The sequence below is a fragment of the Hyperoodon ampullatus genome (assembly GCF_949752795.1).
Source record: "Hyperoodon ampullatus genome assembly, chromosome: 5".
In the NCBI taxonomy this organism is placed as follows: domain Eukaryota; kingdom Metazoa; phylum Chordata; class Mammalia; order Artiodactyla; family Ziphiidae; genus Hyperoodon; species Hyperoodon ampullatus.
The window spans coordinates 29,960,268-29,973,237 of NC_136918.1; the positions used below are offsets into that span (position 1 = coordinate 29,960,268).

Sequence of the window (12,970 nt, forward strand, 5' to 3'; positions counted from 1 at the left end):
ACGCCTCCTCCAGGACCACGCAGGTCAAGGATTCCTGTCGCAGCCTCCACCGCTCCATCCCTTCCTTCCTCTTTCTTAAACTTAGTAAATTAAATTAAGTTTAAATTTAGCAGTGATATAATATTTGGCAGAAGGATGCATACACCTAGTTTAAAGATAAAGAGTTTGGGCTTCCCTGGTGGTGCAGTGGTTGAGAGTCCGCCTGCCGATGCAGGGGACACGGGTTCGTGCCCCGGTCCGGGAAGATCCCACATGCCGCGGAGCGGCTAGGCCCGTGAGCCATGGCCACTGAGCCTGCGCGTCCGGAGCCTGTGCTCCGCAAAGAAAGAGGCCACAACAGCGAGAGGCCCGCGTACCGCAAGAAAAACAAAAAAGATAAAGAGTTGTCACCAATCCCCCCTCTCCAGAAGCAGTTAACATTCAACCCCTTTAGCTGAGTTTGTTTCCTTTTTGAGTATCTATGTCCGTATTGCTAAGTAACAGGCATATACTGTTTAGATTTTTTTCCCCAAGCATTACTTATTAAACTGCCCAGATGAAGGATGAGAATTTGGCTATTTTCAAGCTCCCCACCGTCATGACTCTCGGCCGTGTGGAACCTAGCTGCTCCTGAATCTAGCTTTCGGACAGCTCTCCCCTTTTATTCCCACCTTTACCCCGACCCCCAGAGGCATCTGCTGCCACCAGGTCCCAGCCTGGTGGGGTCTCCACGAAGTCAGACTGTGTCCCCATCCCCACCAGCTTCAGACTCAGCTTTCCTGAGTCAGCTAAGTCAACTTTCTTTTTCCTGTTTCCAAAATTTTGTTGCTCCCATTTTCTTTGTCCCTATAAGTTTTTTATTTTAAAAAAAACCCTACTGTCATTTTAATGAGGCTCAGAAGGGAGTGGACATTAAATGCATGTGTTAATGCACCATCTTGGACAGGAAGTAAGTTATTGACAGGAAATAAGTCATTGACTTCTTTTTTTCTTCCCAGAGAACAAATGATTTTCCATTTAAATTCACCTGATGAAAACATCCAGTGCACCGAAGCAAAGCAGTCTAGACCACCTCCTAGATCATCTTCCTATTCTTTACGGAACAGATCGATTCAGTGACTAACTAAAATTCAAACACAGGCTGCCGTTTGGGGCCATTGAAGGAGAGAAAGAGCTAGACATCAGAAAGTGGAAAAGATGTTTCCCCTGAAAGAATCCGGCTAATCTTTTATCAGCTTTTATAAACTTTTGAAAAAGAATTTGTATGAACTTCTACAGTGCTTCTCCCTCTGGAGATTCCGGCCCTGCCCCACCGTGTGTGTTCCTTTCCATCACCCACTTGGATACTTCCTGGGAGAACAAGCATTTGTTAGACCCAGTAGGACGTGTGCTCGTTACTTCACACACACCCGTTCCTGCACGGCCGTGCCATCCATCACTTCTCTGTCTTTCTCAGTCACGTGGCAGCCCAGATCCACTCATCCCACATCCCTCCCCGCGATACAAACATTCAGTCAGTCCCTGTCGCTGGCACCACTGGCCTCTGGCTCTGAGCAAATGCTCCACATCCTGCCCTTCCTGTCCCCCCTTCCACCGCACCCAAGAGCCGGCGTCCCCGCCTTCTCAGTGGAAAACACTCCTCCACCCCAGGATGCGTCCACACGCCACGGCTCTCCCTTTCCAAGGTCAAGTGTTTCACAGCTACGCTTGATTCCTGCCCTCCTCACTTCCTGCATCCTTTATCCTGGGCTCATCTTTTAGCAACTTTCTCTTCGCCTCTTCACTGGATCTTCCATATTCCTAGGAACGTAGTTTTCTTATTAAGATTTCCCTTATTAAGATTTCCCTTTAACCCGCCAAACTTCTGTACTGGCATATTCTCTTCTTAAAAGAGTGGGCTACACAGGCTGCCCCAACTGCCCCTCACCTGGCTGTTCTCACCTCCCTTCCTTGGTCCCTTTGGGTCCCTGTCTGCTGCGCGAGCAGCTTCCTGGCCCACCTTGGCTGTGGGTCTTCATTTACCGGCATTCCTCCCCGGCCTCTCCTCCCAATAACAGTATCAGCAGACTCACTTCTGGCTCCAAAAAATCAGTTACACAGCGGGGAGTCTGAACCTGTCCCAACTGGGCGCACTTTTCAACACGGGACTGGAGGCGGGTGGAGTGTAACTCCTTATTTTCACTTATTTACATGAAGGTTTATCTAATAAGAATATAGGTTTGTCTTTAAAAGTGTGGAATACTTCTAAAATAATCCCCTCTTCCAGCACTTTGGTGACCTATATCTTCACTTTGTCATTGCAAGATTAAAGATCTGCAAGCAGGAGAACAATTACTCACCAAAAGTAAAACCTTATGCAAATGCTATTGAGCCCAATACAAATTAGCAACTCTTCAGATGACTAAGAACAATATGCCTTACGATAACTGTAAACATAAGAAACAAAGATCAAGAGACTCTAAAATAAGCACTTGGGACAACAGAAGGGCTGTGTAGGCGGTCAGCAGTAATTATGAAACCGAGAGATGATCGTTACGTGCTTCTGAAGGGCTTTCAACCCGAAGCAACTCAGACCATTACACAGCGGTTATCCCCACTCCTACCTCCCCAAGCAAAACCCTTAACAGACAAGACTCTTCAGCTTTTTGAATACAAGCAAATATATCCCTTACTGAAATTGAACAGAAAAACAACACGAAGCTGCATGACGCTAGACATTACCTAATTTCATAAGCCAAGGAAGTTGCAAAGAATTGCCAATAACTCAAATTGTTAAATTAATAGCCAGTTCTTTTTTTCCCATAAATTGTGGTTTCAGATGCTAACGGTCCACAATTCTCATAGCAATACATGCACTTAATAGAATCGAATGCTTCATAAAAGCCAAATCACATTTAGCCAGTTAATATCTGAGCGACTCCGCTGTGCAGATGTTAGAACAGATGTCACGGGTAAAACAGAGAGAGTCACTCAGCATGCAAGCCTGGTGCACAGGAGGTCACTGTCCCGTTTGGAAGATGGGACACGTTAATAAAAGACACAGTGACCGAAGAGGCTTGATCGGCTGAACCAGATACATGTCTGAAGGGCTGAATGGAATGGGTCTGGAACACACATCCCGGAATCAGGAAAGCCCCTGGGAGACTGATGAGATGAGAAGAAGACAAGGACAGACTGGCAGAGAGGAGGGAGACAGAGGTCCTACCCTGTGGAAATCTAAGTGGAAACACACAAGGGATGGCGGAGGAGGCGGGGCAGCCCAAAGCCCGGCTGGACGAACAACTCACATCTCCTTCCTCAACAACCTCCAGCGGGTTCCCGACAACCTCCAGCGGGTCCTGCCCACAACAGTCCTCTGCACACAGCTATTATGATGGTCACCTGAAAGCTCAACTTCACTCCCCTTCTACTAAAAAACCAGGGGCTCCCCACTGCCTCACAAGCCAAGTTCAGGCTCCTGAGTCACACCCAGTAAGTACTCAATGCGTCTGACTGTGTGTGGTTACTTCCATACGTCCTGTTTGATTTGAAGGTTCTAGAAGACGAAAACCAATCTTGCTTATTTTTTTAATATTTTGGTATGTAACAGCTCTTACAAGTATCTTAGGCATAGAACAAGTTCAAGACATATGTATTAAATAAATGAACACGACTTAATTAATACTTTTTAATATAACATTGGCAACGTGGGTGGGCCAGTTGGCAATGACTTTGCATAGGAAGTTAGAAGTTTAGATTTGGTCAGCTACTCAATGATTTTGTATAGGGTAGTGACATGATAAAAAGTGGTATTTGACGTAACTTGCTTTAATTGTGGTCGTAAGTGTCTCAGAAAGGACTAGAAGTAGAAAGATTACTTTGCTAATAATATTTGCTAACAAGATGAGGATTTTTGTCTGTTGATTAGTCACTAATGTGCATATTCTTCAATAAACCCCAAAAGAGAAATTGTCGCATGTATCTTTGCCTTTCATCTATTTTAAACGAGTTCATTTCTGAGTTAAGAGATGACTTTTTTTTATGGCTAGGTAACAGTTATGGCCTCTTGATTTGAAGGAACAGCAACCAAAAACCCTAGAAATTAAGGACAGATACTCTTATTTATGAATTACAAATATTCTACACATTAGAACCTTCCAAATTGACACTCAAAATTTGAAAATTGAACGAATTGCATTTTGCCTATTCTTATTACAATGCAGAACACTTGACTTTTTGGTTTTATCACAGCTAAAATTACTGAGACGGTTGTTTATGTAAGTAGAATTTTGTAATCTAGTATAACATCTGGTTGTGAAATGAATGAATTCCTCAGCATGTGAAAATGTCAGTGCATTAACAATTTCAAGAGGTTGTAACTGGTGCCCACGGAGGTGGTAGAGATTTAGCGCAGAGGGTCTCAATCTGGGCTGCAGCTTAGAAATGCTGGGGAACCTTTAACAGCTATGAACGCTTAAGCCACACCCCAGACCATGTCAATATATTTTAAAAGCTCTCCCCGGGTGAGTCTATTATCCAGGCTTGAGAACCAGTGAATTAGTATTTTCTTTAGCCATGAAGAAATACTTTTTATATCTGGTTTTCTTGATATAGTATCAAAAAGATGAAGTAGCTCAGGGGCAAAAGAGATGACACTACTAACTTTATTTTAAAGAAAAGAAACAAATTCTCACTCACCTGCCTTCTGACAGTGTACAATCTTTTCATACACAGCGTCTGCATTTTCAATCAACGCCTTGAGGGACTGGATCATCTGCAGAGGAAACATCCAGACAGGAAGTCACACAGACAGCTGGACACAGGAGGGTCCGCACTCGGGCGTGAGGCTCTTCCCCCAACGCGGCTGAGTGGATGTGGCGACTCGTCCCTCCATCTGACGTCTCACTACTCAAGTTCATGTGTGTACGTGTTACATGATACAGTCACACCTCCCCACACAAGGGCTTAGACCAGGCTGTGATGAGTATATTCCCCGGGTGGTTAGGCTTGCACAACACTGGATTTGAACCTCAAGCCAGTACCTGAGTTCGTTTCAGTGTGAAAAGCTACAAATAAATATGTGTGCACATCCAATCTGTCCTTCATTTTAACAAAACCTCCTGCGTCACCTTATGGAAAGCTCCAGCGTCTACATGCCTTACTCACCTCAGCCAAGATGCCTCCATCTGAATCAGTTTAAAGCTTACGATGAGGATCAAAAAACAGCGTTTCTTTGATGCATCACTAATGCTATCACTCAAACAAGTAGTTTTAATGTGCCTATCAGTGATTTAAAAAATTCAGTGTTGAGTTCTTGTTCTAAATTGCATGTGCTTGTTTTAGGAGCCGCGCTTGAATTAGGAAAAAGGAACAGGGTACAGCTGACCAATTATCTTACTCACCAAAATGCTGGGGAAAGATCTATCTGAAGTAAACTTTTTGGCTCTAAAATCACTATGAAAATGGGATGGCCAGATTCAGTTCTCATGGCTCAAATGGGGACAATTATGATCCTTGCCATAACTGTAGACTCTAGCTTTTTGTTTTTGTTTTTAATTTAATTTTTATTTTATATCAGAGTATAGTTGATTTACAACGTTATTTTCAGGTGAGCAGCTAAGTGATTCAGTTATACATATACATGTATCTATTCCTTTTCAGATTCTTTTCCCATATAGGTTATTACAGAATAGTAAGTAGAGATCCCTGTGCTATACAGTAGGCCCCTGTTGATTATTAGCTTTTTGTATTTAAATATTTCACATGATAATATTACTCATCTCTTTTACAGGGCCATTCTATCTTGTATAACAAATATCAACCCATCACTGTCCATTCCTTTAAATTCTGCCTTGTTTTTCTTTATAGTATTTATCACTAGCTGCCATAGTAATTATTTTATAGAAACTAAATATACGTAGGTTGGATTACTTATATAACTCAAAGAACACCATATTTTATTAGTTATACTTCTTTAAACTAAAGCATAATCAACACGCCTCTTAAGAAGTACACCAGATTCTTAAAGTGAGTCACACAGCATTTATCAACTTCCACTGTTCTAAGAAAATTATAGTAAACACTGTGACGTTTGAAGGCCAAAGCAGGTGTTCACTTGTGCCTTCATTCATTATTCATGGAAGGTGTCCTGTGGGCAGCCGCTGAGCAGGAATGGGGGGCAGGGTGACCTACAGGACACAGCCCCTGTCTTCAGGAAGTGCATAGCCCAGGGGCACAGCTCCCACTTAGGGATTCGGTATTTTCACATTCGTTCTTCAAGATCTGAGTCATTCCTGCAAATTTAAATATTCTACTTTACAGCTTGACATATTGAACAGGCAGTGATAAAAATGAAGAGCTCAGAACTCGATTATACTGAAAGTCATTTGTACCATTACACAATTTGCATACTGAAAAGGTTCATACCATCCTCAGTAACCTTCTTCAGCTCTGATGCCGAGCCAAACGAGAGGCATCACAAAGCAAGGACTTCCCCCAGCAAGGATGGTGGTTGTCACAGCTCAGTATCAAAGAACTGGCCAACCGTGCCACCATCATTCAAACAGGCGGAAGAAGCAACAAAATGAACCTGGTCCTGAGATGAGTGGGTAGGACAGAAGCAGTAACAGAAGGAAAGCAAGAGAACAAAACAGCAGCATTAAGGCCAGACTCACGCATCCAGACAGCCTACGGGGGAAGGTGGTCAAAACAGATCCACATCGGGGCTGGGGCAGGCGCAGAACGGGCACAGATTTACATGGGTTCCTCAGCTTTGTCATCTAGGACAACGTATTAAACATCACGGAGCCGTAATTTCCTACCTGTAAACTGAGCTGAATAAAAGACACTATGAGGGCTCATAATATTGTGGGGATTCGAGGAGAGGATGCTTGCGGCAGGAACTTGCCAATGGTGAAGTCGCAGTGGACTCCGCGCTCACCCGGGGGCCCGGCAGAGCTCCTTGTGGAAGCCCCCAATTAGCTGAATGAGTGTGCCTTCCTGTCCTGTTCTCATTGGCAATGTTTTACACACCCATTACTGATACTAGTTTTGCTTGACAAGCCTGGTGTGAAGAAGCTCAGAGAAACAACAAATCGCACTATTACTCTTAGAAGCATCTTCCAGTTTAAAGTATTGCCAAAGGTTAAAGAGTGCTGCACCTTTTAACTGTAAAAGACACGAAAGGCTTCAGAAACGCACGTCCACCTCCAGGGGCTAGAGAAGGATGCTGCCCTGCCCCTGTGCTCTGTGACGCCGGAGGACCGATCCTTTACTCTGGGGACAGTCATGCGCTGAGGCTGCACGTGTGGGACCCTGAGGTCGGTGCTGAGAACGCATGAAGAGCAGAGTGACCCGGGGCCACGAGCAAACAGTAATCACATAAAACGTGGCAGTGCCACCGCTGCCCACGTGCTCCTGGGGGTGACAGTGAGATGCTCCTGAGCCAGGGCAGGGTAGTGGGACAGTTCAATAGCAAGTCCTTCTCCCGGTATGGGGGTGAATGTGCCCCCCCGACTTACGTACAGTATATAAATTATGAAGGTGGCTAACACCCCAGGTGAAGGATGCAAACACAGTGAAAAGCCAGCCCCCCAGGCTGGGAAGTGAACAGCGGCAGGTCCCTGCAGAGCATATTGGAGGGGATTCCAGAGGCAGTCAGCCCAAGAGAGGTGGGTACCTGCCAACCAATCAGCAACTTTCAGACACAGGAAGAAAGAAAACCCACCCAGACCTCAGCAGAGATGATTCACCTCCCCATACCTGTCATGGAATGGGCGCATCATTCCCTCTGGGAGGAGGAACTGCCAGTTTATACCTTTTTATAGCTGCAGGGGACATATTTTTAATTAAGTTTATAGTTCTTGTCCACAGCTTGAGTCCATTAACCCTCCACTCCTGCAATATTCGTGTGAGTTCTCCTCGAGTAAAGGCCCCGTCTAGGTGTTGTTCAGGGGACTCTCTGGCCTGTGGGCTCCTGTAAGTGCACTCAGTTAAAGGTCCAGTGGGCCGAGAGGGCAGGACCAAGCCAGGCCGGGCCTCCCTGCCTGCCTACCCGGCTGGCTGAGGTCTTGTTCTAACGTGGCTGACGACTATGACTGAATGCACTGCGGACACAGCAGGGAGACTGTGGAGGCACCGTCAGATCTAGGGGCGCTGCCGCTCGGGCTGGGTCTGCCACTCTGTGACGAGGTGCAATTATAAACAGTACAAGTGTTGGCTGAATGAGTCAACATGGAAGTATTTCAACGCCTCCTTGGCATCAGGTACGTACTTGGCATCCTCCATGTCCTCTAATGCTCACCAAAGTCCACGGGAGGTGGGTGTTGGTAGGGCTGCTTTCACAGATGTGAACACTGAGGACCCGAGAGCAAAGCCACTTTCTCAAGGTCGCCTGCTGGGATGAGCAAAGGGCTGTAACTAGTGAACGGGGAGACGGGGATTCCGTTTGACTCAAAGCCTCTGCTGTTTCCACGATACCAGGAAGGTCTTGACCACGGGCAGCAGCTGAACAGAAGGAAAGCACATTCCAACCAGGAGGATGGACAGAAGCATCAGGGAACGTCCCGGCTCCCGGCAGCCGTTACACACAATACGTCGCATCATCTCAGCTACTGACATGGGCCCAGAAGTGTGTTTTTACAAAGTAATATTTCTATAAAGCACCTTGGGAAAAACATTTTTTCAAATGACAACATTAAACAGTTTACTTGGCTCCACTAACCAATTCATTATTAAAACACAGAAATCAGAAATCATTTCTATTTCATGTGAAACCACTAGAATAAGCATCTCAGACTAGACAAGAGCAGGTACGTGGGGAGTGACATCAAGAGATGAGTCAAAGGGAAAAACTGCTTTAAGTTATCTTGTTTTCTCTGTAGACGTAACATTAATATGTGACTAGAACGCAAGGCCCCGTAGAGTGGCTGGTTTTGTAAGCATGATCTGCATTAATGCACATTTCATCGGGTCACTTTAAATGCACAGGTGTTAAGTCTCAGCACCGAAATCAGACATCCCACTGCCGGCCCGAGTAACTTACCACGTGGACCCTCATATTGTTTACAAGACAAGATGCTTTCAAATAGTTGTTGTTAATGGATTTTACATTAGTGTCCAGTTACCAGTACCTCCTAAATTTCTGGAACAAATGCATTAGGAAAATCTAGAGATTTAACATAGCCCAGAAACCCACTTCATAAATTCGATCAACTCTAAGATAAGGTGTTTTTTTTTTTGTTTTTGTTTTTTTAAGAAATTTATTTATTTATTTATTTTTGGCTGCATTGGGTCTTCGTTGCTGCGCACGGGCTTTCTCTGGTTGCAGCGAGAAGGGGCTACTCTTTGTTGTGGTGCGCGGGCTTCTCATTGTGGTGGTTTCTCTTGTTGCGGAGCACGGGCTCTACAGCGCAGGCTCAGTAGTTGTGGCGCAAGGGCTTAGATGCTCCTTGGCATGTGGGATCTTCCGGGACCAGGGCTCGAACCCATGTCCCATTCCTTGGCAGGCGGATTCTTAACCACCGCGCCACCAGGGAAGCCCCTAAGATAAGGTTTTAATATAGGTCTCAAGAAGACGGAAAGTAGGAAGTTTCAACTAAAGGCAAAGTAAAAATTAAAATTCATATTTTATGAAGCTGGAAGGAAACCAGAAATGCCTTCTGTAAGAATGCCCTGTTTTGAAAGTAACTCCCCATGTCAGTATAAGGCAAACGTCTCTGTTTATAGGTATGATTATGAGAACTACTACTACATTAATATATTTTATATTACTAGATTTCGGTAGACTGTTTCTTTATTTTCTGTTTTGCAACCTGTGCTACACAGCCCTACAAAGTGAGTCCGTTCACCAACGTACAGAAAATAAAAACAAAATTCCCTCTGGAATCTCTCAGCTTTGGTGCTTTTTTTCTGTGTTCTTGAAAGTAACGTCCTCAGCTAACAATGCTACTTTCGTCTTTAACACTACAATAATTATTACTGTGTGGGTGAAGAATTTTTGAATCAAATGCAGGAACTCTGGGATCCGAGACTTCTAAATTGAAATGCAGAGGTAACGTTTCCTTTTGCGAAAGCTTCCAAGTACAGCAAAATGTCACAGAGTTGAACTAATGGAAGAGAAACCATTTATAAAGTTATTGTTGGGAATTACAACATAGCTTTTTAATACTTGAAAATAATATAAAAATCACACATTTGAACTGGGGCATAAAAGTTGCACAGCTGTGGCGGTCTTTAGCTGCAGGCTGCAGTTAAAGCCCCTCCACCTCACACAGGCCGCTGTGCGGGCACCACCCCGGGGCTGAGGCGTTCCAGGTCAGCGTCCCTTCCAGCAAGGTCACTAGGAAAACACTTTATAAACAACAAACAGCTTCCAGAGTAATCTGTCCTAGCTTCCTCATGAAACCTGACTTCCACTTCCACATTTTTCACCATGCAAATTATAGAAAATTACAGAAAAAAACCTATATAATAGAAAAATGAGAGAAATAACTCTGCCAGACAAATATCAAATGATATCACTTGTATGTGGAATCTAAAAAATAAATGATACAAATGAACTTATACACACAACAGAAATAGACCCAAAGACAGAAAACAAACTTATGGTTACCAATGGGGAAAGGCAAGAGGGATAAATTAGGAGTTTGGGGTCAATATACATACACTACTGTATATAAAATAGATAAACAAGAACCTACTGTACAGCAAGAACCTACAAGAACCTACTGTACAGCACAGGGAACTACACTCAGTATCTTATAATAATCTATAATGGAAGAGAATATGAAAAAGAATATATATACAGCATATATATGTCTAACTGAATCACTTTGCTGTGAAACTAACATGACATTGTAAATCAACTACACTTCGGTTAAAACATAAAATTAAAAACAAAAGGAAAGAACTCTGCCAGATAGAAAGCACTACTGGATTGTTAATGAATACGCAGAGAGGAGTGTACGTGGCTGCTGCCACATACCAACCCCCTTGCGGGTGTGATGGTAGGGGCCAGGACAGAGATCCACGTGCAATAACCGTTAGGCTCTCTAGACATTTCCACTTGCGTTAGAGGAAAGTAGGGAACGTGGTTAGAAAAGGGCCAGACTGGATGCGATACGGAGTTACAATTTTAAGCTGAGATGTGCTGTGATCAAGGTAGAATTTCAGGCTCTGAACGAAGAGTAAGGAAGGAATGGGGGATGGGGGTATGAAAGGGGGGGCAGGACGCAGGGGGACTGGGAGAGAGAGATGGGCTGGAGAGGGTACACCGGGAAGGACAGAGCAGGACCCGGTGACTGATGTGCTGTGGGCACAGAAGGAAGAGCCAAAGACAAAGAGGGTAAACCGGACAGATGAGGAGGCTGTGCCGCACCCGACCGCTGCAAAGCTTTTCCAGGTTTACAGTGTGTCTCTACGGTGTTAATTCATCCAGGAAGTGGAGTTCCGCCCCAGCTGAGCAGAGGACTTGGCAGTGAACGGGGCAGTCTTTTGAGGATCTGTAGCAGCAGCTAGAAACCGTGGGAAAGCTTGGTTCTAGGGCTGGAAAATCGGAAGTTTTCTGCACCAAGGTAGCAGCTGAGAGGAAAGAATGTCTACATCTCTGAGGGAGGAATTTTAAAGATAAATGAGATGAAAACATCACAGCAACACTGCAGATAATAACAAGCAGAGGGAAGCTGTGTAAGAGATGCAGAAGGCGTGGGCAGAGGGTCAGGGACCGAACAAGGATGTTGAACATTTCCAGGGGTGGGAGGAGAGCTTCTGGAAGGTCTACAGTGTTACGAGCTCCGGACTTGGTCATTTGGTAACTCTGGACAATAAGATGGCAGTGCTGACAGTTCTGCTGTGTGACAGATGTATTCCTAAAAATCACCGCACTATTAAAAAAACCGTGTGATAAAAAACACAAGGTTTGTGGGGAAAATGGGGTCAGGGCACAACACTCAGAAATTCTGCAGTGACACGTTACAAAAGGCAGGAGCAGAATACAAGTGACAGCACAGTCCTGCACATGGGACGTAGTTAAGGAACGTGAAAACGCAGCAGTGGGCATGGTGTGTGGCACCTGACCTTGAAAAAGACCTGGAGGGAAGGGCTGCAGCTCCTGAGTTCCTGTGAGCGGTGGAGGGAGGGGGTCTGACGTCTGGTGAGAGGTTATAACTGAGATGCCGAGGGCGCAGCGCAGGACACACCCAGTGATCTGATGTAGCAGCTGGTGGGTGTGAGAGGTGGGTGTGTACATTCAGTTCACCCAGGTGCAGCGTTCTGCACTCCCTAGTGTTTCTTGCCATCAAAACCGTGCACGGGCAAACACAAAATCCGCGTTCAGTTAAAATGATCCCTTACTGTATTGATCACATGCAAATGAATTTGCATGTTCAAAACAAGTGTTATAACTGGCTATAAAAGGGAAAGTATTTCAAGATCTATGCAATTTTCTTGTGAAGTAAAGTTAAACGCTCAGTATCTATCATAGTCAACTGAAGTATGCTTTTGGCATCATATAAGACCTCCTCCACACTGTATTCAACTATTTTAACAATCATTTCTTGCCAGAGAAGAGATGCCAAGTGCTGTATAAATCTGGAGCAAATTATGAGCTAAGAGTGACCCAGAGTCCACATTCAGGAAGCCAAGAATTCTCTAGCTTTTCAACATGCTCTGATTCGTCATAAAGTTCACTGCAAAGCTAGGGTGGTATGTACTTAAGGGTGAGGCACGTAGCTTTCCTGTTACTTACCTTTTATCTGAGCTACACGCTGAATCTTCATGCACTACATTTCAGATCAAACCCTGTAAACTGAGATCCCATCTCATCTGTAAGTATCTAGCTGAATTTTCACATGATGAAAAGCCTCTCCTACCACAGTCAATGTCTCCGTCTACTCCTTCTCACTCTCAATCAATATATAACCAGATTCACACACTTAGAAAGGGCTGTATTTCACAGATTAAACTTCAAGTTTTAACTAAACGGTAGTTCCTGAAGTGAATTACCATGTCAATA

The 12,970-nt window shown here is 44.5% G+C and overlaps 1 protein-coding gene across 1 annotated transcript in view; it reads right to left on the reverse strand.

The window, feature by feature from the left end:
• PLCL2 (phospholipase C like 2) overlaps window positions 1-12,970 on the reverse strand; it is a 217,386-nt gene that overhangs the window by 67,295 nt on the left and 137,121 nt on the right. The window contains exon 5 of the mRNA XM_079704729.1: window positions 4,657-4,732. Coding sequence (XP_079560855.1) covers window positions 4,657-4,732 — 76 coding nt within the window. The remainder of the gene's footprint in view (window positions 1-4,656; window positions 4,733-12,970) is intronic.